Consider the following 24246-nt stretch of genomic DNA (forward strand, 5'->3'; position numbering starts at 1 on the left):
CTCCCCGCGAGTCACTGTCGGCGTTATCGTTGTCGTTAGTGCCACGACGGCCGTCACAGCCAGCTCACTGAGAGAAATTTCACGGGGAATGATCGTCAGTCCATACTCATGGGGTTTTAAAATATTTATACCACTTTTTTTTTTTTTAATTTCGCCTAATATGAAGAAAATTTAATTCAACTTATAAATTAAAAATCGCTAGATATTTTTTGGCAGCTATCTGAAACTCATAAAAAAAAATACACTTGTTAAATAAGTTAAGTTAAAAAAATAAATATTCATAAAGTTTGTTTAAAATGTTGTATTATTTTATTATTTCTTAGATTAAATTTCTGTATAACAATTTTTCTTTTACTTTTTGTATGAGTGTAATATTTTACTTTAGCTTTTTACTTGGAGATGCAAAATCTTATTCTTCAGGTTTTTGTTTAAAAATTAAATAAATAAATTAATTAGATTTTCTTGAATTTTATATTTGCATTTTTAAAAAGTTTACAAATAAAATTGGATTCTTACTGTAGTTAATTCTGGTATTAAAAATGTATACATACATATTTTGTATACGTTTTGAGTAATTAATTAGTTTTTACTTATTATATTTTTTAAATTTGTTTATATTAAATATTTCTCATCTTACAGATCGCTGTCTTCTTTCGCTCAGTGTGACAGGACTCCGGAGCGAGTGGCAGGAGCAGAGCGAATTGGCGCCACCCCCAAAAATCCATGCGAGGCCGCCCGTTCGTTCCACTGCCACTGCCACTCCCACTCCCACAGTGGTCATAAATCGAATTTTTGTTTATGTGGTGGTAAGGCTGCTGCGAAGCAGTCGCAGCCCCCGCCCACCCCCGCCTGCTGCCGCCCACAGTCGCACCCCGCTGAGTCTGCAGCCAACATCCTGTCATTCCAACAGTCGCGGACGCCGACGTCGCTGCCAGCGCCCATGGTTTACGGTTTGTTGTGTTTCGGTGCCACCAGCAGCAGTGGCAGTGGCAGTGGCGGCAGCAGGGGGTGGTGGGTGGTGGCCGGGCGCCTTGGATGCAGCTCCTTGTTTTCCTTCGCCGTGCGGGTGGTGGTTCTGCCGGCCGCGACGTCGCTGCCGCTGTCGGCGTCGCTGCCTTGGCGGACAGGCGCCTGCGTCGCTCTCGAACCTCCTCTCTGAGCTCTCTCTCACACTCTCTGCCACTCTCTTTGCGCCTGCTCTGCTCTGCCTCACTTCTCGCTGCTCCCCCTTTTTCTCCCCCCTCCCTCCTCGCACACCTTCCCCGCCCACAAAAGTGACACGCTCAGCCTGAGCGTATGCAGCGATTTTTTCCGTGCTGCGTTGTTGTTATTCTTCTCGCTGGGGGTTGAAATTCCTTGTGACCCCCATCCTCCTTCCCCGCCCATGTGGAAGTCGGCGTGTGTGTGTGAGCGGTGTGTCTGTGTGCGAAGCGAATGGACAAAGTGCGCGGCTGTGACGTCACTGGTGGCAGGAGCAGGGCTGCAGTGCAAAAACAACAGTACCAGGGATGCAGCAGGCGAGTACAGTGAACTCTCCAAAGTACAGGCCATACAGAAATTAAAAAGAAAATAAAAAGGGGAAAAAAATAAATAAATTTATAAAATTTCACAACAAAAAGAAATTGTAATTAATTAATTAAATGCATTCAGTAAAGATTTTGCATATATCATTATCAATGGATCATTCCTCAGTCCTCAAAAACATAAAACTTTGTGAATAAATTATATTTGTAAATACATAAATCTTAAGGAAAGATTTTACATATATCATTATCACTGTATAAGATTACAATAATGAACGACAACACTTCTTATAGGTCATTTAAAATGTAATCTTATCATTATTTACAATTGTTTTTAATGAACAATTTAAAAAAAATAAAAATCGGGCTCTGATTTAAAAATTAAAAATTTATTCTAAGCAAATGTTATGAGGTTATTATAAAGCTTTGCATAAATATGCCAAACCCGAATAGGTTAATAAGGATAATGGAATGTATAATAATGGAAAATTGTTGACTAGAAATTCTTAGTCAATAATATTTTATTATATTATATTTATTAACCCTTAAATATATTTTAAATATTTCGCGGCTATGGATGTGCCACTGTTGCTCCTTGAGCGACTCCCTGCTAGAGAGAATACAAAGCTTCAGACCTGCGTATTGTGACACCTGGCACAATACAAATCATGGACTTGAGACTCGTTGGTCTAAGCTCGCCACTCGCTGGTGATTTGAAATCCAAAATATATTTATTTATAATATTTCTAAAAAATAAAATTGTTATTCTCAATGCAGCTTTTCAGGAACTTCTAAATTGTAAGTTTTTTATTTCATTAATTTATACATGATAAAGGTTGGAAAGTCATAATAAAGTTTTAACAGTGTGACCGTTCACATATGTAAATCACGAGTATGGTCTTTAACAAAAAAAATATTTAAATTTCTTTAAAATCCAATTGATACTTATTTAAAATATTTCTAAAATTGAAATGGGTAATATCGATGCATCTCAGAAACTTTTAACTATACATTTTTTTTGAATTTGAAAAAGTTTTAACAGTGTGACCGTTTGCTAAAAACATCAGCATTGTTTTAAACAAACAATTTATTTACCTATTCAAACACAGAAATACAAACATCATTTCTACATTTTTTCAAGTAAAGTAAATGTTTTTAATTAGTTTTTTCTTTGTTTAAATTTTTTTTTAAATCAATTTTTATTTTTTCTGTAGCTGACCTAAGTCAATCCAACTTGACCTAGTAGATGCACTGCGGCTCCACGGATCCGGTGATGTTGCAGGCGGCGGAGACCACCTGCAGGTACTGCTTGGTGTGCCAGGCTATGTGGTCGTTTCCCACCTCCAGGATGCGTCGGGAGCTGGCCTCGATGCCGGGCAGATCCTTGAGCTCTGTCTTCATGAACGTTTGTAAATGCTCGAGCTCAGCCGCCGTGTGGATCTCGTCCACCAGGACCATAATGAGTTGTGCGATATCATCGGTGCTGTTTTCGTAACTGAAAGATGGAAAGTAGGGTATTAGATCTATGTGTGTTTCAGATCTAGAGAACCCCCCACAATTTCCTGATTGCCTTGATGTTGTCCATCAGGTATTTCTTGGCCAGTACGTAGCCCAAGGGATTCTGCGCCACGGCGGTGAAGATCAGGAGGACATCGTCCTTGGGCATGTAGCGACTGCCGAAGGCCAGGCCCAGCAATTTCTCCAGAGCCCAGTTTTCGCGACTGCAGGCCAGGGCACCCAGTATGATCCTTCGCTCCTCGGCCACATTCGACCTCTTGTACAGCCGCCTCAGAAGCGTCCAATCCGCCTCCGTTCCGAACTGAATGGCTGTGCAATAGATGGTCCCGCGCCGATCCACCGGAATGCTGTTGCTCTGCAGGCTCAGGCCAGCGAACTCCTTGAGCGCCAGGTTCGCACAGGAGCTCAGATCCATCTGGCAGGACAGCTGCAGGATGATACCCATCAGGTCTGAGTGGTTGCCCGGGGCCTTTGGGTTGAACAGCTCGTCGAACTTGGGCTGCAGCACGGATCTCATAAAGATCTGCAGGTAGGATAGGTTTTATAACTATAAAATCTTTATAAATATTCATAACTTATTTTAAATCCAACTGCTTTCTGAGTTTGGTCACTAGAGCTTGGCCTTAAAAAGTTTCTAAAAGCTATTTTGGCTCCACCTACAGCACATATTATAGATGACTGGATTTTCCAACCCCTCAAAAAAGCTTTTTCTGTAAAAAGGGTTTTGAAACTAGTTCTGTTTAAGCTTTGAAATCTGTAATTTTGAAAACCTATGTGTAGAATTTTAAAAATTCATCTATAATATCTAAAAATGTATATCAAAGAAATGGGACAAAATAGGGCTAAACAGCACAGCCCAAGCCGTAAGAACAGTCAGATTTTTAGACAATGCTCCAAAAAGCTTTTAAAATATATTTAAGCAATCAAATAAATGCCTCCAAAAGTTTTTTAAATTTAAATTGAAATCTTAAAAGAAAATTTTCCTTGGAAAATTATTATCATTAAGGATTATTAAGTATTTTTGCACCATGACTTCTGGTTGTTTTAGGGCAACAAATAATTCTAATTAATTTTAAAACTAATTTTAAAACTCTTCTTAAGGACTCCCGACTCCTAGGCCATATCACCTAATTTCCATGCCCCCACTTCTCACCTTGAAAACGGAGAACAGTTGGGTGTTGCGCAGGGATTGGTAGAGCCACTCCAGGCAGCCGGCCGCCACTTGCCACACGATGAACTCGCTCTCGTGGCGCAGGTTTCCCACCAGGTTCAGGGCCAGGTCGTAGGTGACGATGCCGGCGCCGGCCAGGTTGAGGGCGTCCCCGATCAGCTGGGCCCGGGTGAAGCGGTCAATGCTGCTGCCGTTCTCGGCCGCCAGAGCCTTCCCAATCAGCCGCCAGTTGCGCTCGTCGTAGGTGATGCGGCAGGGAGTGGTCACCCGCAGGTTGAAGACCACCCACTCGTCCGGCTGGGCCACGTCGTCGAGGATCAGCGGACTGGGCGCCTGGTGGGGGCGGCAGGTCAGCCACTCGCTGGGCAGCGTCGACGCAAAGCTTCCGCGGCCCGCCGAGGTGAAGGTCAGCGGGACCCACCAGCACTGGTGGCGGTGCATCGGACGCCTTCCATTGCCGGCACTCGGATTGCGCAGGAAGCGCTGCTGGGTGACGGTCACCTGGTTGGTGGCATAGTCGCGCTCTACCGTGACCAGCGGATAGCCCGGCTGCAGGGTCCACGAGTCCATCAGCCGGCTCACCAGGACGTCCTGGCGCAGGCTCATGTGGCGGTCCGATTCCTCCTGGAAGGCCCTCCACAGGAGCGTCTGGTTTGAGGATCCCTTCTGCGAGCGCCGCAGGTACGTGCGCAATGCGTTGACGAACACCTGGATGTATGGTGGTAAGATTATCATATCATATCAGAATATTATCTATAATATTAATATATAACATATAAATATTTATTTACGTTGATCAACCAACTAAATGGTTATAAACAAGAAAAGGGAAACAATTAACATGGATAATAACTAATTTGAAAGGTAGTTAATTATTCATTTATAAATTAATTAATGTTGCATACTTTTCCACACCTTTAATAGTTATTCAAAGCCAGAATTTGTATAGCCACATCATGGCATATCGAAATAGTTTAGTAACACATGTGTTTTAGATGGGAGTTTATGTAAAAGTATTCAGTAAACAAAAGATGATTTAAAAAATATTTTGTTGCATACTTTTCGTCGCCTTTTTAAGTGATTTAAAGACTGAATTTGTGTAGGTACATGATATCGCGTCTTATTAAATTATTTTAGAATCATAGAAGTATGAGATGATTACCAATAGAACTGTAATTTATTTTTTATAAGTTTTGAAAAGTTTGCTGCGGGCATAAACTATTTTGTTGCATACTTTTAGATACATTTTAAAGTGAATTTTAACCCCTTTCTTTTTTGCGGTTTTTTTATGGTAGTTTTTTTTTTAATTCAAAGTGTTTTGTTATACATATTAAAGCAGATATTTATAGTTAGTCCATTTAAATGTGACCTTCTAAGTCTTTGTGAACAACCGGACAACCTACAGGACCAACCTGGGTGCCAATGAGGGAGTGCAGCATGCGGAACAGCAGGGCTGACTTCTGGTGGGCCTGGATGTCCGTCTGATGGGAGGAGTGAGCGAGGCTCACGGGCTGGGCACTGGCCTTGGAGTCCTCGCCGAGGACGTCGAAGGCCTGCCGCAACATGGAGAGCTCGTGGAGCCGCCAGCTGGGCTCCACATTGTCCACGGCGAAGCCACCCAGATAGTTGGACAGGCCGTAGTGCAGCCAGTAGAGGGCGGGATTCTCCAGGTCGGAGAACCAGTGGTGGGCGAACTCGTGGGCCAGGTTACTGGCCACCTCCTGCTTGGCCCTCGCCGTCGACTGCTCCTCGCTGTAGAGGAACAACCTCTCCGGATGGCTTACCAAACCCAAGTGCTCATGACTCTTGGATCAATGAAAATAGGAAACGGGGTAACTAACCTCCACAGGCTCTAACAATTTCCAGTTTGATTCCCTACCTGATATGCTGTGTCTGGCAAGACCAGCTGGTCGATCTTATCCGAGGCGTACGGCTTTCCAAACAGTCCCACAAAGTACACGATGATCTGGGGCGTGATGCGAATGGCGTACTCCCCCTGATCGGCGATCCTCGGTCGCAACCAGCTGATCACCACCGGGCACTTGGCTAGGGGAGGGGACTTGCGACTCGTGAAGCGGTTGATGGAGAACGCCAGCTTCTGGACGGACGTCGGCGGTGTCTGGTGGAAGCTGGTCCACATGTAGTCGTCCCTTTCATGGCTGCCAGGTAAAATGTGAAAAATCGACAAACATAAGTCATTCAAAAGTCATAAGTCCCATTCAGGAAAATAAAAGTATTTTTTTAAATGTTTAGAAAGAGAAATTTATCTTATTTCGATATAGTAAAAATTGCAAAATTCGTTTTTAGTAAAAAAAAACCCAAAAACATATTTATAAGGGGTTACACCATCTTTTTTTGCAAAAAATGCCAAAAATTACACATTTAGAGATTTTAATGCCAAAAGATTGAAAATTAAATAGCAGCCAAAAAGCTGATTTCTTAGGAAGAAAATACGAGATTCAGATTTTGGTCAAAAATACGATTTTCCTTCCCGTTTTTTACCCGTAGTTTCGTCAAATCAAAGCGTACAACTAAAAGACTGTTTTGAGCAGCTTGCTTAAAATCCTAACGATCCCCATCAATTTAAGGAGAATTTATTTTTTGACCCATTTTCGCATTTTTTGAAGGGGGTACATCATGTTTTATTGCAAAAAATCCCAAAAAGTACACATTTTTAGATTTGAATGTCAAAAGATTGGAAATTAAAAAACGAGCTCAACGAGATATGACACTCACCGATCAAACGTTTATTTTCTGAATAGCAGCCAAAAAGCTGATTTCTTAGGAAGAAAATACGAGATTCAGATTTTGGTCAAAAATACGATTTTCCTTCCCGTTTTTCACCCGTAGTTTCGTCAAATCAAAGCGTACAACTAAAAGACCGACTGTTTTGAGCAGCTTGCTTCAAATGCTATCGATCCCAATCATTTTTAGCGAAATTTATTTTTTGACCCATTTTTGCATTTTTTGAAGGGGGTACATCATGTTTTTTTGCAAAAAAACCCAAAAATTACACATTTTTAGATTTGAATGTCAAAAGATTGGAAATTAAATAACAAGCTCAACAAGATATGACACTCAACGATCGGACGTTTATTTTCTGAATAGCAGCCAAAAGCTGATTTCTTAGGAAAAAAATACGAGATTCAGATTTTGGTCAAAAATACGATTTTCCTTCTCGTTTTTCACTAGTAGTTTCGTCAAATCAAAGCGTACAACTAAAAGACCGACTGTTTTGAGCAGCTTGCTTCAAATGCTATCGATACCAATCATTTGTAGGGAAATTTATTTTTTGACCCATTTTCGCATTTTTTGAAGAGGGTACATCATGTTTTTTTGCAAAAAATCCGAAAAATTACACAGTTAGAGATTTTAATGTCAAAAGATTGGAAATTAAATAACGAGCTCAACGAGATATGACACTCAACGATCGGACGTTTATTTTCTGAATAGCAGCCAAAAGCTGATTTCTTAGGAAGAAAATACGAGATTCAGATTTTGGTCAAAAATACGATTTTTCTTTATCGTTTTTCACCCGTAATTTCGACAAATCAAGACTCACCTAGCTTCGTCAAATCAAGGCGTAAAGCTAAAAAACCGACTGTTTTGAGCAGCTTGCTTCCTACGCTAACGATCTCCATTACTTGGTAACATTTATTTTTTGACCAATTCTTGAATTTTTATTGGTAATTGGTAATGCTACTACTGGGGGCTTTCTGTGTGATCACAATCAGGGTTTACTCACTCGGAGGTCTGCCGCACCCGCGTGATGCTCACGGCCCCGGTGGTCCTGGGGTGGGCCAGATTGAGGACGAGGGGGCTGAGGTGGGTGGTGTCCTCGAAGCAGGGGAAGACGGTGTTGGCCAGGTCGGGCAAGAGCTGGGTGACCGCCACCCACTGCGGATGGTGGCTGGACGCGTCCTGGTAGCCGCCGAGGAAGTAGCCCCCGGAGCGGGACATCTGGCCACTGAACTCGAGCACCAGGGTGTACTCCTCGCCCAGCCAGAGCATGCTGTTGAAGTCGATGCCCAGCCGGTGGAGGCGGACCACCTGCCACACCTTGCGCACCGTCACCCGGCCGCCGGTGCTCTTGCGGATTAGCCACACCTTGGGGCCCACTCGCAGTCCGTTGGAGCTGAGGACGATGGTCCGCGTCTCTCGCCACACGCGCACCTGGATGGTCACCTCGCCGCTGAAGGTGCCGGCCAGCCTGACCCGGTCCACCTCGGTCAGCAGACTGATGTTGTAGTGCAGCGGACGCACCGCTGAGCTGTCCACCGAGTGGCTGCGCAGCTCGATGTGCGGATACCGCGGCCTCGCCCGGTGGCCAAGAGCTCCTCGTGGAACTGGTGGCCAAAATAAAACAACCAGGAGCCAGGGTAGCCTCGGCATTATTGAAGGTGCTGCGGGGCGTATGTCTGAGATTCGATGCAGCTGATCGCGTTGATGGGCCTGACGAATGCTCTCTCGAAGTACACTCGTTAACAGAAAGTTATTACCATCTAAAACTATTTAAAAAATGGAAAAGTATAAAAGAAAATATAAGAACCCGTAGGTTTCAAATTAATTTTTATTTATATTTCCAAGTTAAAAATTAAAAAATGAATAAAATCAGTAGAATATCATTTTATTTTTAAGTTTCATGATCATTTTAAATATTAAAAATTATAGAAAACTGGCAAAACCAGTTCTTAAATTTATTTTAAAAATTTATTTAATTTATTTTATAATTCCTTTTCCAAAGTTTTAAAAATAAATGTAGTATTCCACATAACTAAGTATTTAAATATTACCATTTATAAACCTTTAAAAAACAGGATGAGTATAAAAAACTAGCTGATAAAAACGCATTTAGCTTACATATTTTTTACACTTTATTTTTTATAAAATTTGTTGTTTCTTAGTTCATTAAAGAAGTAGACTTATTAACAGAGCCTATAAACTTAATATAACTATCAATATAACTATTTATTTAAAAATAAAAAAAGTTTAATTTATTTCAAAATTCTATAAAGAAAGACACCCTTTAACATATTGTAATTTATTTCTTAACGTTTATAAAAGTTAAAAAAAATGGGATGTTATAGAAAACTATAGGAAACTACATATTCATTTATTTGATTATGTCTGTCTCCTAGTTTAATGAATAAATATATTAAGTAACAGGAATTTTGAAAAATATTACCATAAATATTTAACATTTATAACCATTTTTTATTAACATATTTTCAAATTTACTGTTAATAACATTTTATTTAAAAAATCTTATCGGTAAGTTTTAAAAACAAAAATTTAATAATTTATTTTTTGATTTTTTTTTAAATTTATTTTTCTGTTTTTCCCAGTTAAAAACGAATTCCGGAGTCCATGAGGACCTTGTCAAACACTGAAATTCACTCGGCCTCACACCTGAGCCAACTTCCTGAGCCCTAGTACAAAATTGACAAGTATTGCAGGTCCGTGTGTGGTAACGACATGAAAGTGATATCCTTGGAGCGGCTGACTGATGTGGGCATTGCCCTGTGCCTGATCCTGCTGACCTGCCTGAGCCTGCAGTTCGTAGCCCTGGTGAGGCAAAGGGGGCGAAAACGGAGTAAGTACCCCGTCCCAAGTAGGCTGGGAGAGTAGAGTAGCCCGGCAGACTGTTCGAATGTCATTGTGAATATTCTGCCTTCACTGCCACATACCCCTGCCACATATTCGAAAACCAAAACTCTCTATTGGAAAGTACACACACTGATTCTACCAATGGAAAATACTACCATAGCCGGAATGGTGTGGGATGGCTCGACCACGGTGGTCGAGTGCAGGGAGGAGGGCTGCCACAAGGAGCGCTCCTTCGACGACTACATCGACATCCTGTGGACCTTCTTCCTGATCCTGGCCCTGTCCAAGCTGACCCAGTTCTCCGAGTGGTACTTCAGCCAGCGCCTGCTGAGGCGCAAGGACCACTGCAACGTCAGCACCCTGAACCGCGAGTGGGAGCAGACCCTGCAGCTGCACGAGCAGGACAAGCGGCAGCTGGGCGAGGAGGTGCAGCAGCTCACCGAGAAGAACCTGCACCTGGAGCTGATGATCAAGGACCTGCGCGACTGCAACATCCATCTGATCAGCGAGAACTTCATGCGCTCCGTGCTGATGGAACAGGTCTGTGAAAGCCTTATGAACATTATGCATATGTCATTTTTTTGACCTCATAACAATTGTTAAAAAAAGTTTAATTTTTAGTGATTATATACATATACATATATCTATAATTTAAACAATTGTACTCCATCATTTACTTGTTAAGAAACATTGTAATCATATCAGTTTTCGTTGATACTTAGGGATTTTTTATAGATTTCATATATCTATAATATTATATACATATGTTTATATTTATAATTAATATAATTTGTTAAAAATTTTTTAAACTTCATAATATAGTTAAATAATGTTCTTATCACTCAATTTTCAGTAAGGTTTTTTTTATCGATTTGATATCTATAATACACATAAATATCTATTATTTATACAATTGCATTCCATCATTTTTTTAGACTTCATAATATATTGTAATAATTATTATTGTAATCATTCAATTTTCAGTGATACTTAAAGTGATGTTTTATAAATTTCTTATATATATCTATAATTTATATAATTTTTTATATCTTTTTTAGACGTCCTAATACTTGTTGAAAATAATTTTAATCGTTAAATTTTCAGTGATACTTAAATAGGTTTTTCATAGAGTTCATATATCTCATACATTTATATCTATAATTTATTAAATTTTTTAGAAATCATAATACAGGTTTAATAATATTAATAATAGTAATCATACCATATCCAGTGATACCTAAATATTTTGTTTTAATTTTATTTATCTATCTTTAATGTGTATTTTATTTTATTTTATATAAGTTTATATTACACTATATAATTTTTTATATTATTTAAATCAATTTATTTCAGAAGCAACAGCCCGTCCAGCCGAACATCTACATCACCAACAGCTACTACCACCTGACCCGTCAGGTCTTCATTAACGACGCCCATGTCGACCTCAATACTCGCAATGCCGGCGGCGAGGACCAGGATCTCAGCCCGGTGGAGGCCCCCGAGAAGGGACTGAACGTCTGGATGCAGTACCTCAAGATGCGCAAGTGCTACATGGGCCCCATTGCCGATCCCAGCTTGATAGCCCCCACCAGCCCCGACCACCTGATGCCCATTGTAATGACCACCGAGCAGTTGGCCAAGTTGCAGGGTGAGTTTGGGGATGCCACAAAAATATGGATGGCCTCGTCCTAATCCCGATCTCGTTTCAGGCATAATATAGTTGATTGTTACTTAAGTGCCCCCAGCAATCTATGATCGAGTTGTGTTAATCAATAAAGAAAGCTCTATTAAAAATCAATAAAAAGTAGAAAAATCAAAGGATTTTTGGGATGCTTAAGGTTAGTAATGCACCTATAATTAACCTTTAGTTTTCTTATAAAAGGCCCGAAATGGGTAGGGTTGTAAGAACATCGTGGTGAATTCAGCTTTAATATTTATTTTAATTTTAAATATATTTTTTTCAAATAATTTAACGTTTAAATAATGGTTAAATATGTTATACTAAGCTTTGACTTTACAAAAGTGTGGATAGCCTCATCCTAATGTTAATAAAGGGTAGAAAAATCAAGGGATTTTGGGGATTCTTAAGGTTAGTAATATACGTTTAATTAACCTTTAGTTTCCTTATAAATGGCTCGAAATGGTAAGGATTGCAAGAAAATCGTGGTGAATTTATCTCTAATTTTTGGGCGCAATTAAAGACGATTTTATTATAATTTTACATATATTTTTTTTTAAATAAATTAACGTTTAAATAATGGTTTAATATTTTACATTAAGCTTTGACTTTGTAAAGAAATATGAAAAGCTCTGCTGGCGCCCCCTGTCCGCCACAGAGGGAGGCTGGCGCTGCACCCTGCCAGCCAGCTGAGCGGCTCGTGGGGGTGGCTTCCGATACCGATAGCTGCGCCTGCGCTCTCTCTCTCTCTCTCTGCTCCCGCTCGTTTTCGCGCTCTCCCTCTCTCGTGCGCTGTTACGCTCACACGTTGCAAATGTCAAGGCATGACTTCAGAGTGGGCTCCGAATTCAGTTTCAGTGTGTTTTTCGACTTTGGCACTTCGTCACCCCCTTACGGTGCGCACACAGGCACGCCATAACGGCATGAATACAGTTAGACGATAATAAACAAGGCTGGAAGTCGGAACTCAAAAGGAATTGTGCCAGAATTGTGTTGCTTTCGCGAGTGTGGCCAGGGCCATTAGGGCTTTCTTTCATTGTTTTTTTACGCATATTATCTGCGACACATTGAATTTGCCCAAAAATAAAAGAGGTCTGCGGCCCATAAACGCGCGCGTGTTCGCCTGATTTGCCAGTGTGTTGGTGCGTATGCCTGTGCGAGTGTGTGCTGCCCCCCCGCCCCGTGTGTGTGTGTGTGGGACTGAGAGAGTGCTTATTATGTAAAGTGCCCGTCTTATTGACAGTTGACAGTGGGCCAGTGGCGCTGATTTCCGCAGCGATTGCCTTTGACCAACTGGCCAAAAGCTGGCGAGCTTCAATTTGCTAATTAATCGAGTGCGTCCGCACTTAAGTATGCTCCACAGTTTAGCGCACGCACACTCTTGCACGAGCATGTCGTGTCGTGTAGCAACATGTCTTTGCCAGTCGCACTTTTTCCCTGCCATCAGAGAGCTGGAAAGAGAGCGAGAGAGGCGAGGAGAGCGCGAGAGAGCTGGAGCACTGACAACTTATAAATTTATATTATTTTGACTCCCCTCCCCGCCGTCGCCCTGGTGCCCGCCCAATCGCTCTTTTGCCCTTCGAAATGTCAAAATATTGCAGACTTTTGTCTGCTCCCCACAACATTGCCAGTCCGAAATACACATTTCCCTCGTTAGTCACATGTTTTCCCTGACAGCTTGCAGAGCGCGGAGAGAAAGCGCTGAGGTATTGAATGCTCTTCTAATAAAAATATCTACATTTTTCAGGAAGAAATTCACGGAGCCCGGTGACTTAGCCATCCGCAAATTAATTGTATACACTTTATTTAGGTTCTTCCGCCCAGTGGACATTGCCAGGCTCAATTTGAAAGGCAATTCAAATTGACCGCCACTTGTCGCGTTGCCCACATGCGCCACTCTCTCCATCTCTCTCGCAGGGAAAGGACCCCTGCTGACTCTCTTGGCAGTTAACATGTGTAACTCCTGTTAACCCCGACAGCTTAACACCTATTTCCTGTCATAATTGAACCATCCAATTGGGGAGGATATAAAGTGATTTCCATTCAAGAACAACATCCAAACCACTTCTACGACCAAGGTATTTTCATTATTATTTTATTAGTTTAATTTAAAATAGGAATTATTTAAACATTCAAAGGGGATATTTTGGTATTATATTATTTATGAATTTATTTTTCCAATAGTAAGCTTTGAAAATAATTTATTTTAATTTTCTAAATGGCTTTTTGGCGTTTAAAACTAGCTTCTTATTATTTTATATTGGCAATAGTAAGCATAAAATGAGAAATGAGAAAAACTAATTTCTTATTTTATTTATATTTCTTAAACTTGGCGTTTTTTTGTATAAAAATATTTTCCTTTCTGATTTTTATTCCCCATCGCAAGCATTAAAAATGTTAAAAAATATAGTTTTTTATTTGAGTTTTAGTTTAAAATAAGCTTTGAAAAATACTTAATTTAATTTTAAATTTTAGTTTAATTCCTTTTTAAATTCTGTTTTTCAATATATTTCCGATTTTTAAAATATAGTTTTATGTTTGTTATATGGAAATCTACCTTGATCAGACAAAGACAAAAAAACAATGTTAGTCAGTAAAGGGTTAAGCGTAACATGGCGCCAACATAACTGCTGATTAACAGCGCATAACGGGACCGCCTCTCTCTCCCTGTTGCTCTCGCTCTCTTGTTGGCCGCGCTCAGTTGCTCGGCCAACGCGTGCTCGTCCTGTTTGGCTTGGTTTAGTTTCAGTGTTTAGTCCTTCTTCGAACGCGCTGCCGACGAGTCACGAGTTCGCAAGACGTACGCAGGGAATCCGATTTCCCACTCTCCCAGTCACATACTTTTTTTTCCAGTGTTTCTTGCTCCCAGTTGAGAGCGTGTGTGAGTTTGCGAGTGTGTGCCTGCTTCTCTGCGTGTGTTTGACTGTGTGTGTGTGTGTGTGTTTGATGAGCGTGGAAACAGGAGGAAGAGGAAGAAGAAATAACACAAACACACGCTCAATATTCGATAGAGTACTCTGCAGCAACAACGACAACTACTGGCCATTTGCATGTGCTGCGAAGCGAACTGCTTACAGCTGTTCGATAGCAACTCTGCGCGATCTCCGTTTCCGGTTTGGAGTTGCCCCTTTGAACCGCTAACCGTTGATTGTTAACCGTTAACCGATTTGCCGTCCTGTGTGCCTGTCACTTTGACAGTAGCTGTGAGTGTGTGTGTGTTTATTTTTTTTTTTGGTTAATTTCTCGTGAAGTTTTTTTCTTGTTTTTTTTAAATTTAATTTTATTTGGTTTTGCCTGGCAAGTTCTAGTGCGCTCCCGCTCTGAGTCAGCAGCGCCTGTCAAGCGGAGGGTTGTTTTTTTCCTGTCCTGCCGCTCCGCTCCGCTCCGCTCCCCACCCCGCCATCCCTTCGCAACTTCACTTCAACCACTTGCCGTCGCCGTCGACGTCATCGCAGCCATACAACAAACCACCGAGACATCACCACCCCCCCAGGCCCACTTTCTCTAACCATTCCCGTTCCCGTACCCATCCCCTTTCCCATCCCCCATACCACCCCTCAGTGTCATTGGCACTCGCCCACAGTTTTATTCAGTTTGCCTTTAAGTTGTGCGTTTTCTGCGTAAAAAGAGAGACTAAGGAAAACGAAAACATTTAAGATGGCACCAAACCCATCCAATGGGGCTTGGCAAATCAGTTGACGATAATTGTAAATGCTTTTGCCAAAATAGAAAGACAAGAACCAAAACATAGAAAGCCAAAGCAGCACACCAAGACAATAAGACACACATAAGTGAACTAAGAACTAAGAGCTAAGAACTGAGAACCGAGAACCGAGTATTGCGAACCGCTGAAAAACGTTGCACCCACCACCGCCTCACGCTCACCGCCTCACCGCTCGCCCGCTAATTTAAAGCTAATGCCACCGCCCACCACCACTAGAACTACTACTACTACTACTTCCACCACAACCACTAGTACCACCACAACCAAGAATTAAGAACCAACAGCCAAGAACCATGAACCACAACCACCAACTACCAGCCTCGACCTGAACCACTTCGCAATAAATATCAAAACAAAAAAAAAAGATAAGAAAGTAATCTGAAAAGAAAGAAAGACAGAGCCCAGATTCCGACTCCACTTGTCCAAAATGTCGTCAGTTGAAAAATGTGAGCTCCACCATGAAAAAGAAATGCATTACTAGATGTTCGTTCCCGTAATATGTGCCTACATATAGCATCCCCCCCTAGAACCTCTAGCTCTAGCTCTACCCCCTCGAAGAACCTCCAAATTCGTAGCGCCCTCTTTCTCTATCCCCAAAATAAGTAACACTAACTAGCTATCCACCCGAACACCCACCCCGATTTGTCTTGCCATGTTTGCCACTTTAGATCTAGACTCTTGACTACAACAACCTAATAAACCAGAAACCACATTCCACTCTTTTCTGTTTCGTTTCCATCATACCAAATACAATACTAAGTATCGGTCTGCCTCTCTCTCTTTCACTCTTACTATCTCTCTCTCTGTCTGTCTTTCTTGTTCTGTCTAGTTAACATGCCTTGAACTTTCACCCACTCTGTTAACTTCTCCTGCCAAACAACGAGAAACTTTCCCACTCCAAGTCTTTGGAAATTGCGAAGACCGACTGAGAAAAGCAGCTGAAAAGTGAAGTTCTCAAGAAGGTTCTCGTACAAACTTACCCACTGATTGGCTGGAGTTCCGATATTGTAAATAAGACCTCGAACCCCTTGAAAACAATTTCCCCAAACTCGAAACCCCACAACACTTTTAACCTTTCGCATTGCCTGCTTCTTCTAAAAACAAACTGCATGCTCGAGAAATCATCAGCTTCTTCTACTGGTTATCGATTTATCATTTGAGAATGCCACACATCCACACACAGACGCTGTCGATTGGTTCGATCGGATGGGATCAGAAGTCTATATATATATATTAAAAAAGAAAACAAAAGCCACACACACACACCCACTCTATATCTAGTAAAGTTGCATAATTTCCGTTCCGTTCCGTTTCGTTCCTCGTTCGTTTCTCGTAGTTCCCCAGTTCGTTTGATGCGTTCCGTTCCTTCGTTCGTTCGTTGTGTTTGCCAAGTTCAATTTTGTTGTACTCGAATTCCCAACTGGCCAAGCACCAGATAGCCGGAATTCGCAATTGGCAAGCCAGCAGAAGCCAAAACTGAACAGAAACAGAAACCAGAAACCAAACAGCAACAACAACAAAACAACAGCTACCAGACAAACAAACAAACAAACAAAATAGCTAATAGCAAAATAAATCGAAACCTTAACCCAATCTAAATATATATATATGTATACCTACATCTAAAGCCTAAAGTGTGTCTAATCACCAATTCTTAATGTAAAATTCTCTTTAAACTAAATAATCCAAACACGAATCACACAAAACCAAAAACCAAAATCTAAACCAAATAATCGAATCGAATCGAAATTGAAATCGAAATCGAAATCGCAGACCCAGGCAAAACTCGCATTGACCACCAAGCATATGAGCTTGTGGCTAAAGGTAAGCTATGAATAGTCAATATTTTAATGTTTATTTGTGAACGGAAATCCGGAAAATAGAGAGAGATTAGCACTTTCAATTCGGTGTGTGCAGCTTATGCAGATACAATGCACAAATAAAGTGTTTAGCTTACTTTGTAAGCCATATCTAAATAGGGGGAAATGTTTGTGATTTTACTGAGTAATCGAAGAGGTAAGATAGGTATTCGTTTTTTTTTTTTTACCAAGGAACCTTAAGAGTCTTAGGATATTTTGTATTTTTAATATTTTCATACACAGAAACTTAAAAATCGAGCGAGTTACTTTAGGGAAAATATCATATTGTTATCGAAAATTAAAACAGTTATTCCTTTTTTCATCAATGAAACTTTAGTATTTTATTAAATGTTCTTATCTTTCACCTATTTATAAACAGGAAATTTATATATTGAAGGAGCTACTATAGGGAACATATCACATTAGTAAGATAAATTAAGTTTGGTATGTTCTTTATTATCCCGAACCTCTGTTGAACAAAATCCCAGTAACCAGACTTTTTATTGTGCCTGCATAATGAACCGAACTGCTGTGAATAAGCCATGAATATGTCCTCCCTGTGGCATAAATAAACCCTTAAAGCTTGTCATTATACTGGTGCCGCAGTCGGTTTGGGAAATCCATCGACTCGGATGGCCCCATGGGAAATTCCCTCTAAATTATTATCTTCGGCCCCTTCCTGGTGGCGCATTGATTTGTCGTATGTCCGGATGTTGTTGGATGGCCTGCCCCCGCATCTTGCCACATGCAACTATTCATTTTCAATTATCCTGTTAAATTAATGCCTTGTACTCGTCTGCCCCATGCTCGACTTCCTTGGCAGCCTGAGCAGCCTCTGCCAGCGCATCCCCACATATCCTTTGTCTGCGGCATGATTCAGCTATCTGTGAAAAGTTTGTTTTTTCGCCACCCCCTGCCTTTGTCGCTGGCGACAAATTCAACGGCAGACGGCGGCTTGGCTCTAAAATATTGGTTATTAGCATAGTCGGGGGGGGTGTACACATGTATGGGGCTATTCTACGGGCTTGTAGGGGGGACTCGGGGTCTTCACTGGAAGCTGACAAAGCAGCCAACGCTTTTTGTTGCCTACTTTTTGGGGTCAGGGACTTGTTTTGTCAGCTTGAGCGAGGCGAGAGCGCCTAGCAAATTGCCAGACGCACACATGCCCACGAAATTGAGCCGGGGGATGGGCGCGCTCTGTATAGATAGAACCCGCTTATACATCTATTTATCCGCTACCCACAAGTTTTTCATCCCCATTCTCAGCTGCATCCTTTGTATTGTGAATCATAGCCAAATGCATTCGACGCCACGGCCAATGGGGCTGACAATGCACAAAGTGCCGGAGCAAAGATAAGTGGGTGTCTGCCCAGAACCACCCAGCACCACCCAGCACCGAGCCCGGCTGCTGTCGTCATCGCTCGCTCTCATCATCATTGGCGTCATCATCCTGTCCCGGCCTTCCTGGCCATCCCTGACATCCTGCCTCCCCCGACTTCGCTGGCTTTTGTTCGATCCATTCACTTTGGCGAGAGCTAATTTAGCGTTAATCGAAGTTTATTTACACTAGCCTTCCGCTCTGCTCACCCTGCCATCCCGAACTCCACTCTGATTGCATTAGCTGCAAGGCGGCACTGGCTTGTCACTAATTACTTTTCAATCCCTCAACTTCATTCCCGATCTTCCAACACCAGGGCATGAAAGAAAACGGGGGGGAAATGCAACCAACCCATTTCTTTTCTTTGACTTGACAGTAAATGACTTATTGGGGTTACAACTAACCGGAAGTCATTGGCCCCCAAAAAGAAGTGAGGAAAAATGGTGATTTAGAAAACTATTTCATGGGCACATGTCTCTATTAGTAACCGAGCGATTGACAGATTGACAAGTGCAAACAACCTGAAAAAAGAAGATAAATTCATATCTAGGAGATTTGAAAACTCTTTCACTCACAAGTAAGCCATATTTGAATCTGATAACTGATCATGAATAGGTAAGATTTCTTTTGGAATTGCAAATATTATTGAATAAATTTATAGATATTTTTTTTTTACTTTAAAAAGCTGTCACTAGAAAGTTAGTGCTCTTATGTAAATGTTATAAAATTCTCATTCATCTAAAATCCGATTGTGGTGTCAATGAATAACTACAAATTCAACTCCTTTGTGACTCCGACCGAGTACTTTAACGAACAGCACTGCAGCTGTGGACAAATGCTAATTCTGTGGAATAAATTCCGTTCCCTTTGACCTGTCAGTCCTGGCCATCAAGATTTCCCTTCAACGACTGCAATTCCCAGCTTTATCAAAGGCTTTTGATAGTTTCGAGTGTCGGAATTGGCTTGCTCACTATCCGATAATTCCGGTTGTTTAGCAACCGAGCGATTCCCAGGCGATGTCCCAAAGCAATTCAAAGTGGCCGAGCAGCTCGAGCCAATCTGATGCGCCCGGAGCGTCTCCATTTCGGGAGTCGCAGTCCTCCTCATTAATTGACCACAACAGCTGCCGGGCTGAGGTTGAGTTTCCCTGGCAATTGGAGCACTTCTTCTGCTGCTCCAGCTGCCGTCTCCATTGCCATTCTGCACTCGCTGCTCGGCACTCGACTGTGGAAGCCTCCGTTGTTACAATCCAAGGAGCGGGGTATTCGAATTATGGCTGGGAAGGACGAACGCTCCATTTGCTGGGGTCTTCGGTTTTGTCATGGTGCACAGAAAGAAATTAATGACAGTTTGGGTTTATTACTTACTACTTAACGTGTGTCAGCAGAGCAGGGGAATGAATGATGTCGTATGCAGCCAGAAACTGAAATGATGGGGAGTGCCACAAAAATTCATTAGAGTTTTCAATTTACATAAAAATATTAATTGTTGTGCCTAAAAGTATGCTGCGAATTAATGCTAGTCATGCATATGAATGAATTCATTGCATAATGGTATTGAAGCATACTTTTTGGTACCTAAAAATACGTTTTTTAAAATAATTTCAAGCCTCAATATGATTATAATTATGCACAGCTTAACCTTTTACCATCATAAAAACCAGCTTTTGTACTGCCCTCTTAAGAGCTGTATTATTAACATTTTTAGTTTATAAAATCCCTTTGAAGCACCGAAATGTCAAGTAGAAATTCGCCAGATAAGGGCCTATTTTTGGTGCAAAAACTCCGAGCTTTTTGCTGTGTTTGGGCTCGAATCACTTTGTTCGCTTCCGTCTAACGTTTTCTCGTTTTTTTTTGCCCCGGCCTGTGTGAGTGTGCGTGCGAAATCCGGATGTTGGCATATGGCTCGACGCATCTGTGAGTGGAAAAACGTTGCGCATACGCCCCGTGCGCCCAGATGCATCGCTGTGCCTGTGTGTGTGTGTGTGTGTGTGTGCTTAACTAATATGCTATGAACGTCGCTTCGACACGTTGCAATTGTCGCCCCTCATCGTTGTTGTTCCTGTTCCTGTTCCTGCGTTGTGTTGTGTTTGTGTTTTGGTCCTGTTCCTGCCATTGTTGTCCTTATTGTTCGCCACATTTGTATGGCGATTTCCACAACTTGCACTCCAGAATGGCCTGGCGCAATAAATGTTTGCTGTGGCCAAATATTGGGCTAGATGCCGGGCCGATGCTGGCCTTGTGCTCGGCAAATGGCAAATACAGGAAAAGAAATGGGACATCCTGTGCATCGGAAGCGCCGAAGTGGAACATACACTCAAGGAGGGCCATCAATTCGATGCGATAAAAGCTGGGAATTGCATTTGAGTGGGTGTTTCAAGCTCGAAATATTAAGGAAAATATTTAAAGCTAGCTAAAAAGGGTGTAGATATTTTATTGGATTAAATTAGTGGGCCATTTTCAATCAGATAATCATACAATTTTCCACTTTCTAAAATTTTGAATTCATTTAATTTAATAACACACTTCAATATATATTATATGATTAAAATTGAACCCTTTTTAATACAAATAATTACGTAATGCAACTCCTATTTATTTAATTTAATAATGAATTTCTATATGTATATATATATATATATCTATAAATATTTCAAACTACTTTAAAGGGACACATATTTTATTGGATTCATATCATTTGTAGAAAACTTTAAACTTGCAACTCCTATTTATTTAATTTGAAAAAGAATGTTGATATAAATTCATATATAAATACAGATTTAAAGCTACCTCAAAATTGTAAATATTTTTTAAAATTTAAATTTAACCTATATTAATACAAATAATCATTTTACCTTAAATACTTGCAACTCTGAACTCCTATTTATATAATTTATTACGAATTGTTAATGCTTCGTAAACCTTTGCTGTAATCTTGGTTTGGTTATAATTCCGAATGGCCGACTCTGCGAATAGTGCCTGAAATGAGTCCGCAGCTGTATTGCTGCATTTGCGATCGCAGAGGCATTCAACCCGTATGCGAGGATAAAGGTCCTGCTAAACCAGGCAACGGCTACCAAACCTGCGCCTTTTTGTGTCCTCCGTCCTGTGCGTATGCCTGTGCATGTGAGTGTGTGTGCTTGTGCGACAGGTAAGTGAATTTATGTTGCACACGCTATGCGAAACATGCCACTGCATCTGGCCATAAAAACGTGACAGAAGCAACAACAGCGACGGGAGCACAGCCAGAGCAAATAAGGAGCTGTGCCCCAGGGCTGCGAACATCCTCGCACATCCTCGCACATCCTGCCACATCCTGGCTGCAGTGTCGCCTCCTTGCTGGCCTGGTCACACAAAACTTTCAACGTTCGCAGCCGAGGCGAGCCAGAAATATTATTTATTGAGGCGAATCCTCTGCCTACCTGGCTGCGCTCGCCCGGCTGCATTATCCCCATTTCCACTGCACTTTGGTCATTTGGTTTGCCATTTCGCCAGCTCGTTCTGGCACTGAGAGAAATGATTAGAGAGTTTAAACATTTTAAAAATATTTAAACAATATTTTGAGTGTTTAGAATAAGCAAAAACTAATAATAAAATAATTGGTCTTAATTTGTGTAATTTACATAAATTTAAAACCAATGTCAGTTCCTTGCATAAATCCTAAATAGAGTAGCAATATTTGGTCTTAGTCTAAAATTATGCAATGAATTCTTGATAGTCTTCCATGTTATTGTACTTCCGAGCTAAAATATATAATGTAGCATACTTTTCTTGTTCTTGGCATAAATTGAAAATAAGTAGCAATATTTCTGAGTTTTGGAGGTTGTAGCTTTGCTAGTTTGAAATCGGCATCTACTCCCCCAATTTAAACTTCTTTTGAAATACAAAGAACAAATGCAACATATTATAATATATAAAATAAATTAGGATAAATATTAAGAACCGAGTATATTTTTTCGCAGTGCCTTCACCACTTGCAGTGTGTCTGTTCCGCTTGCAACGCGCCACGCATATAAATCGCTCAAATTGAGCACCGTGCACCATGCCCCATGCCCCATGCCCCGTGCACCGTGCGGCATATTCATGGCCACAATGGCCGCTTGCCACCGAAGGGGGAATAAAAGTTTATGCGACTTTGGCAAGTTGTGAAATTAGATAGAAATGGCGCGTTATCCCCGCCGCCCCTTAAATCAATTTGAGAACAATTCGGGCACACAAAAAGTTAGGTAAACCCCGGTACGGGGATCTTTAAATCGAGTTCTGCCTAGGCCCGGCCTTTCATTTATGATTTCCAATCAGTTCTGGCCGATGGCTCTCCTTCGTCCAAGTTGGGACCCACAATTATATTACATGGCCGAAAGTAAAGTTTCGTTTGCGTACATATATGTTTTCCTATATATCTATATATATATCTTTGTATCCTTCCCTGACCCACACAAGTCATTGATTTTTCGGGGCTCTCAATTGACTGGCCCGTCGTCCTTCGAGTTACGTCCTCTGCCTGGCATTACGCTCGAATTACTTTTTATTCTACACTCCCCACATTGTTTGGCCGTCTCGTAGGCCAGATAGAAGCTATTGGAATAGGTATTGTTTTTCCTGAGGCGCTCAAGGATATCAAATTTTTAGCCACGCGTCACACATGACAGCGCCAGGAGACACGGGACAAAGGGCTGGCCAGGATTGGGATGGGATTTCGGAAGGGGCAATGGAAGTGGGAATGGGAGTGGGAGTGACCACCGGTCCTTGCGGTGTGACTCACCCACACTCGAGCACGCAAGTCCCGAAACCGAAACCGAGACCCAAACCGGAATACTGCCATTGCACCACCAGCTGAACCCAGAAAAACAGCGACCACCTGCCAGGATGTGCCTCGATTTGCATTCGCAGGATATGCCCTGAATGCCTGCCTGGCAATCACTTCGAGGCGGGCAAAAAAATGGCTAAAGTTTCTGCGGTTTTGTTACCCTAAGTGATGCAAGTTGGGCCAAAATAATTGGGAACCAATGCAGCTGACTCATTTTCATATCAAATATTCATAATTTATTCGAAGAGTTGAGAGAGTCCTCAATGAATAGTATATATAACTATTATTTTTTGCATTACTATTATTCTTTGCATCAAGTATAAGACATTTTTGAGACTTAAAATCAAGTAATAAAATGTTTTAATTATTTAAAATTGGTTTATTTGCCAAGGAAGGCATATTTTTGAGATTTAAAATCTGTTAACAAAATGTTTTAGTTATTTAGAAATGGTTTACTTGCCAAGGAAGGCATATTTTTGAGACTTAAAATCAAGTAATAAAATGTTTAAATTATTTAAAAATGATTTATTGGCATAAGAGTAATTTTATTTTATCAGGGAATCAAAGCATCTTTTTCTGTTATTTATTTATGAGCCATTTATTGATAGAAACTTTCTTTCAGAAAAGCAAGATATATCTTTTATATTGTTCATTTTTGAGTTATTTATTGATATATAGTATCTCTGTTATTTATTCATTTTTGAGGATTTTTTTTTCAATTTCTTTCTATATATATCTTGAATATAAATTAGATACCATATTCGTAATTAAGGAATATTTGATAGCAGAATATGTGTACACTTGTGACATCTGTAAAGCTGCTTACCTTCTCCATTCTCCTTTTTATGAATACTTCGACTTCAACAACCTTTATAATATTTGTTTTCAATTCCACACAAATTACATTTGAAACCCTGCCTCACCTGCGCTTTGACATTGAGAACTGATCAGAACCCAGATGAAAACGAAGGTTGCGCAAATT

The 24246-nt window shown here is 41.0% G+C and overlaps 3 protein-coding genes across 15 annotated transcripts in view; 2 read left to right on the forward strand and 1 right to left on the reverse strand.

Moving 5' to 3' along the window:
• Positions 1–2737: 2737 nt before the first annotated feature.
• On the reverse strand, positions 2738–8604 carry LOC108025593 (thyrotropin-releasing hormone-degrading ectoenzyme). Its single transcript, XM_017096122.3, has 6 exons — positions 7958–8604; positions 6092–6371; positions 5625–6017; positions 4195–4920; positions 3080–3564; positions 2738–3018 (listed from the first exon to the last, which is right to left on the reverse strand). The coding sequence occupies exons 1-6, from the start codon at positions 8602–8604 to the stop codon at positions 2763–2765; spliced, it is 2787 nt and encodes a 928-aa protein (XP_016951611.1). The 3' UTR covers positions 2738–2762.
• Positions 8605–9588: 984 nt separating this feature from the next.
• On the forward strand, positions 9589–11637 carry LOC108025659 (uncharacterized). The gene is made up of 4 exons (XM_017096198.3): positions 9589–9805; positions 9980–10359; positions 11173–11467; positions 11529–11637. Exons 1-4 carry the CDS (start codon positions 9688–9690, stop codon positions 11537–11539), a joined length of 804 nt encoding a protein of 267 aa, XP_016951687.2. The 5' UTR covers positions 9589–9687; the 3' UTR covers positions 11540–11637.
• An 815-nt stretch (positions 11638–12452) lies between these two features.
• LOC108025594 (uncharacterized) overlaps positions 12453–24246 on the forward strand; it is a 96512-nt gene continuing 84718 nt past the window's right edge. For 2 of the 13 annotated variants that reach the window (XM_050889344.1, XM_050889410.1), the window contains exon 1: positions 14913–17045. The gene's annotated coding sequence lies outside the window, so the exon portion shown is untranslated. Of the gene's footprint in view, positions 12590–12845; positions 13576–14034; positions 14379–14912; positions 17046–24246 lie in introns of those variants that run through there. The other 11 variants (XM_050889352.1, XM_050889350.1, XM_050889373.1 and 8 more) reach the window with 11 other exon arrangements.

Source organism: Drosophila biarmipes, chromosome X (genome assembly GCF_025231255.1).
Source record: "Drosophila biarmipes strain raj3 chromosome X, RU_DBia_V1.1, whole genome shotgun sequence".
Taxonomy (NCBI): domain Eukaryota; kingdom Metazoa; phylum Arthropoda; class Insecta; order Diptera; family Drosophilidae; genus Drosophila; species Drosophila biarmipes.